This window comes from Pelophylax lessonae (assembly GCF_965119305.1).
Source record: "Pelophylax lessonae genome assembly, chromosome: 1".
In the NCBI taxonomy this organism is placed as follows: domain Eukaryota; kingdom Metazoa; phylum Chordata; class Amphibia; order Anura; family Ranidae; genus Pelophylax; species Pelophylax lessonae.
Genome location: NC_138768.1, coordinates 876,712,438 through 876,718,804, shown reverse-complemented (window position 1 = coordinate 876,718,804; position 6,367 = coordinate 876,712,438). Strand labels below are relative to the sequence as shown.

The 6,367-nt window shown below is 44.0% G+C and overlaps 1 protein-coding gene across 1 annotated transcript; it reads left to right on the top strand.

The window, feature by feature from the left end:
* Positions 1-1,670: 1,670 nt before the first annotated feature.
* Positions 1,671-3,506, top strand: LOC309550474 (general transcription factor II-I repeat domain-containing protein 2-like; the record flags this gene model as incomplete). The annotated part of the gene is made up of 1 exon (XM_082250844.1): positions 1,671-3,506. The coding sequence occupies one exon, from the start codon at positions 1,671-1,673 to the stop codon at positions 3,504-3,506; it is 1,836 nt and encodes a 611-aa protein (XP_082106970.1).
* Between the last annotated feature and the right edge of the window lie 2,861 nt (positions 3,507-6,367).

Genomic DNA, 6,367 nt, shown 5'->3' with positions numbered 1-6,367 from the left:
TAAGCCAAGGTCAGCAACGAGCGCAAAACATACACAGCAGACAACAGGACGCTATACTGAGGCACTAGCAGGAAGTAGAAGAGGGTATATATAGGTCAGGGGACGAGGTAACTGACTACAGCTGGCCATTGGGTGGAGCAAGAGTCTCATACCAAAAGGTAGGAGATAGTGAGAAACAAGCCCAGAATAGGAATCACCCAGTGGCTCAGCCAGCAGGGAAACTATCCAGAACACAGCAGACCACAAGATCAATTCCCAGCAAAGGCAAGAATTAACACACCCTGAATGCCTAAATAGGGAGACACCCTGCTGAGATTTGTGGTCCTTTTTTCCTGTTTTTTTTTTCTCCTGCATGGAATATATGCTCAATATTGAAATTTTCATGTGAGTGTAACATTTTTTTTGTTTTCATTTGCGATTGTGTGTATGGTATTATGCTATGTTTTTGTCCATTTTTATTTTCATGGCACCTGAACTTCCACCATGAGTATCCCTGTACATGTGCATTATACTATAAGTGAATCATACTTGGCGGATTCTTCTATTGATTTTGAGGTTTATACATTAAATTGGGTGACCAGATTGATTTGGTAAGCAGCCATTTTGAATACTTTGTGGTGACCTGATCACGGGAGCTTCAAATCTTCTGTGGTGACCTGATCACGGGTGCTTCACATCTTCTATATCTACATACGGAGTGGTATTTTGCCTGCTGGGATTTGTGGTTCCTCTCTTTGCTTTTTTGTTTTACACGTTCAAGATTGTTATTTTTTATGGGAGTGCAATATCTTTTGTTTTATTTTTGTAATTGTGTGTACGGTATCACACTATGTCCTTGCATTCCTTTTTTACATCTGGTTTCTGAGCTTCTGCCACTGAATACCCTCTACCGCATATTGTATTGAATCACACCTGGTGGATCTCATTATCATTAATTAAGCAAACCTAGGTCTATCCATTAAATTGGATGACCATTTTCATGTGGTAAGCAGCCTTTGGAACACGCCCTAGAGCAGGGGTGGCGAACACGCGGCTCTCGAGCCGCATGTGGCTCCCGGCCAAAATGAATGCGGCTCTTTGCCTCTTATCATTATTTGGTATACTGTGGCTCTTTGCCAAGTTTGGTTTTGTTATGCTGCGGGACCTCTGAGGAGAGATCTCCAAGCGCCTAGTCCCACCCCCAGGCTGCGTCATCACGTCTCCCATCTCCCAACTGCACGGGCCAGAGAGTGTGGGGACCCGTGTGTCTCCCTCCCGCCTCAGCTGCCTGTCACGGACATGTCTGAGTGACTGATGAGAGCTCCGCTCAGCCGAGACAGCCGCCCGCTGACATCTTCCCCGCCGAGGCTCCGCAAAACCTTATCTAACCAGCTACCTAAGTCACCCTGAGGCGGCCTCAGCAGGCACTGGAGTGCACTGGCAGCAGCACTGACCATCCGTGACCCTGCGCATATCAACAGCAGCAGGTGAGGAGGGGAGGGGGGGGCTCTCTGATAGGACCTAAATGCAGAGAGGTGGCTCTGATGAAGGATGCAAATGTGGAAGGGGTGCACTAAGGGGGTCTCTGATGGGGGCATTAATGTGTGTGGGGGTCTCTGAGTCTCTAGTTCTTAGTGTGGAGGACGCAGCACACCCTCACCATCACTGCAGGATTTTTACCCTCACTCAAAATGGCAAAATGCAAAGCTAAACGAAAATATGAAGATGAACACAGGACATTTTTGGAAGAATGGGAAGATGCTTTCTTCTTAATTGAACGGAATGGGAAAGCGCTGTGTTTATTATGCAGTACTATGATATCACATTTCAAGGCTTCAAATCTTCAGCGTCATTTTAGCACTCTCCGTGCTAATATTGACAAGGAATTACCCAAAGGTACTGAACTACGCAAGCAAAAATTGAGCACCTTGAAAAGCCAGGTAAAAAGACAGTCTCAAATGTTTCAGCAATTAACCAAGCATGCAGAAACTGTGACCCTTGCATCCTATAAAATGGCGTGGAACATTGCCCGTGCTAAAAAACCATACAATGAGGGGGAATTTCTAAAACAGTGTTTTGCAGATGTAATTGAAACCTTGGCTCCAGACAATAAAAAACTCAAAGATTCCATCAATGATCTCCAGCTGTCACGGCACACAGTTGAAACCAGAATAGCAGACATAAATAATGTGATTGAGTCAGATCTACATGCAGACTTGAACGCATGTGCTTATTTTAGTGTTGCATTAGACGAGTCATGCGACATACAAGACAAGCCACAGTTGGCAATATTTGCGCGAATGGTTTCTGAGGACTGCGTGATTAAAGAAGAGCTTCTCGACATTGTCGCATTAAAAGAGAGAACTTGCGGTACTGACATAAAAGAGGCAATGACTGCCGTTTTTAAAAAAGCAAATATGTCTTTTGAAAAACTCACCGCAATAGTCACGGATGGAGCACCGTCGATGATTGGCTCAGTAAATGGACTTGTGGGTCTTTGTAAAGGTGATGACGCCTTCCCTGAATTTTGGAACTTCCACTGCATCATCCATCGTGAGCAACTTGTGTCCAAAACAATGAATTTAGACCACGTTATGAAGCCTGTGATGGAGATTGTGAACTACATCCGTACGCACGCCCTTAATCACCGGCAATTCAAGAACCTCATTGCAGAACTTGACGCAGACTTGCCCGGTGACCTGCCACTGCACAGCGCAGTGAGATGGCTCTCAAGAGGCAAAGTAGTTTCGTGCTTTTTTGAGCTTTTGGAAGCAGTAAAATTGTTTATGGCAGAGAAGAACAAAACATATCCTCTGCTTTCAGACCCCGAGTGGCTTATGGATTTGGCATTTTTCGTGGACATGCTTTCACACTTGGATAAACTAAACATGGACCTGCAGGGGAAATTAAAAACTCTTCCTGAGCTGAAACAAAGTGTATTCTCCTTTGTAAACAAGTTGAAGCTTTTTAAAGCACACATTCAAAACAGCAATCTATCTCATTTTCCTTCTTTGCGCAGCACCCTGCAGAAGACCGGTGTTAAAATAGATATAGCTGGATACGTGAAACAACTTACACAACTGCAAGAGAAGTTTACTTTGCGGTTTGAGGACTTGGACCAAAAAAGACCACAGATCCCTTTTCTCATCGACCCGTTTAATGCTGACATTGACTGCCTGAAAACCCCACTTGTTACTGATGAGGCAGCGAGTGAACTAGAAATGATTGAGCTACACGAGGACGATAGACTGAAATCTCTTTTGAAGGAAGGCCATGTTACGTTTTGGAGAGCTGTGCCAACTGAAAAATACCGGTGTGTAAAAAGAGCCGCTCTCAAGCTGCTTTCTATGTTCTCGTCAACATATGTCTGTGAGCAGCTGTTTTCTACTTTGAAACACGTGAAATCAAAGCACCGGTCCATTCTGACCGACACTCATGTAAAGGAACTGCTCCGAGTGGCTACAACTGAATACAAACCTGATTTGCAGAAGATTACTGGAAACAAAAGATGCCAGAAATCCCACTGAGATTATCATCCCATCATTTCAACAAGGTAACAAAAAACACCTGACTGAACATGTTATATTATGTGTTTAATATATTATTGTTAAAGTTATATGCTTTTGTGTGAGTGTTTGTCTGTTTTGGCAGGTCACTGCGTGGTGTGGCTCTCTGACTCTAACAGTTTAAAATTTTGGCTCCTTTTGTCGAACTTGTTCGCCACCCCTGCCCTAGAGTGTTTCTCTCCTAGCAAACATAGTGACGCATATGTGCTGGGACTTGTAGTTCTTCATATCCATATTTCACTTATTTTGGATTGGCATGATTATTTGGACTTTTTATTAATTTATCAAGGACTCACAATTTATAACAACTGTTTATTTATACATTATGCTTTATATAATTTCTTTGAACATCTCTTGCTGACAATATTTTACCATTTTTTTATTGGGTTAAGCGCAACCAAGGCTTTTTTTCTCAGGGAATAGGTTCAGGAACTCCCCTTTTCTGGGTCAATTCTTGTCTCTGCCTCTACCCACCTCCAAGCACCGTTTCTTGATTCAACCCCTCAACCTCTGTGCTGCCCCCTTAAGGCTCCATTCACACCTGGGCATTTTTGAGTGTTTTTCAGCTCCAAAAACGTTCCAAAACGCCCATTCATTTAAATGGCCCCTGTTCACATCTGAGCATTTTGCAAAAAGCCTGTAGCTGAAAAAAGTATATGAGCTTCTTTTTTGGGCTGATTACCAGCGTTTTTGATAGATGTCAATGCCTGCCTCCAAAAACGCCTGAAAAAAAAACACCTGAAAATCGCGGTTAAAATTGCGGTAAAAAAACACGCGAAAATGCTACGCTCAAGTGTGAATGCAGCCTTACAGAATACAGAGCCAGGTATCATTTTGTGGTGCTAAGTCATTTGTATGGAATTTGGTAATAGAAAAGCAGTAAAATAGATTACCTGCAGCCACCAGCAATAGACCTCCCAGAAACCACAGATCTCCCAGCAGCCAGCATCAATAGACCCCTTCTTCAACAGCAGGTCCTATCCAGCAACAATTGACTCCCCAGCATCATAAGCCCCCCTCCAGCAAACCAGCAACAATTGTCCTCCTCAGAAACCATAAACAACCATGCAAAAACAGATCCCCTCCAGCAACAATAGATGTCCCAGCAGCCAGTATCAATAGACTCTCCAGCACACCCCAACACCCCTTGCCATTAAATACAGTACCATTCAGTACTGAAGGTGCCGGAAATGCGTTCCCCCGCGTTCCTGCTGAAAAAAAGCCCTGAGCGCAACACATATCTCCATACACACCCATGGAGCATGTTTGGGATGCTCTGGATTGGCGTATATGACACCATGTTCCAGGTCCTGCCAATATCCAGCAACTTCACACAGCCATTGAAGAGGAGTGGACCAACATTCCACAGGCCCCAATCACCAACCTGATCAACTCTATGCCAAGGAGATGTGTTGCACTGCATGAGGCAAATGATGGTCACACCAGATACCGACTGGTTTTCGGACCCCCCCCCCCCCCAATACAGTAATGCCTCGTACACACACATCGATAGTTGGCCGTAAATTTTCGGCCAACGTCCGATCGGCCGATTTTCGGCTTGTTAGTATGATGCTTTCGACAACCGACTCCGACTTTTCGGCCGAATAAAATCTGGTGTGCAGGCTATATAATTTTTGTTGGCCGTCAACACAACGGCCGATTTTCCATCAGTCAGTACAGATTTCGGCAGACAAAAATCTGATGAGCAAGACTGGGCATGCTCAGAGAAGAAAAAACACACGGAAAGTAAACCAGCACATGACATCACTTCTGAAGTAGATTTTTGTTGGCCAACAAAAGTCCAGTGCAAGTCTAGAGCATATTTCAACCAACACAACAACACTGGACAAAAGTCAGCCGATCGGTCGGCCGATAATCGTTGCGTGTGTACGAGGCATAAAACTGCACATTTTAGAATGGCCCTTTATTGTGGCCAATATAAATAAACCAAAAACAGTGATGCGCCAGTCAAAAGTGCACAAATGGTGATTCACAAACTCAAAAAGTCTGTGCCAAAGTGTCCATATAATAAATCAATCAAAGAGGTAAATCCACTCCCATGTGTCCAAAGGAATAATCTGGTGCAAACTAAAATAAGTGCTTCTGTGAGCAGTGCAATCCCACCACCAGGTGAATCAGTGTCTCACCTCCACTACAGACCCAATGATGGGTCAGTATCAGCGTTGGAAAAACACAGATATCTTAGGATCACATAGGCTATAGAAAGCCTGTCACCTCCAGAGGGATTACAAAGGATTGCCACATAAAGGGAACAAAGGAAAGAATCTAGTGCTCTCTGTATTATTCAGCAAGCTACTTTATGGAAATCAGAGGAATATATAGGGGGCGGAGCCTGCGTGCTGGAAGCCGTCTCTTCCTGTATATGGTATATGCTGACTGCTATGCGCTGTGGAAGCGCCACCCTTGTGAGTAATATTCCTCTGATTTCAATAAAGTAGCTTGCTGAATAATACAGAGAGCACTAGATTCTATCCTTGGTTCCCTTTATGTGGCAATCCTTGGTAATCCCTCTGGAGGTGACAGGCTTTCTATAGCCTATGTGATCCGAAGATCTGTGTTTTTCCAATGCTGATACTGACCCATCATTGGGTCTGTAGTGGAGGTGAGACACTGATTCACCTGGTGGTGGGATTGCACTACTCACAGAAGCACTTATTTTAGTTTGCACCAGATTATTCCTTTGGACACATGGGAGTGGATTTACCTCTTTGATTGATTTTTTATATGGACACTTTGGCATGGACTTTTTGAGTTTGTAAGTCACCATTTGTGCACTTTTGACTGGCGCATCACTGTTTTTG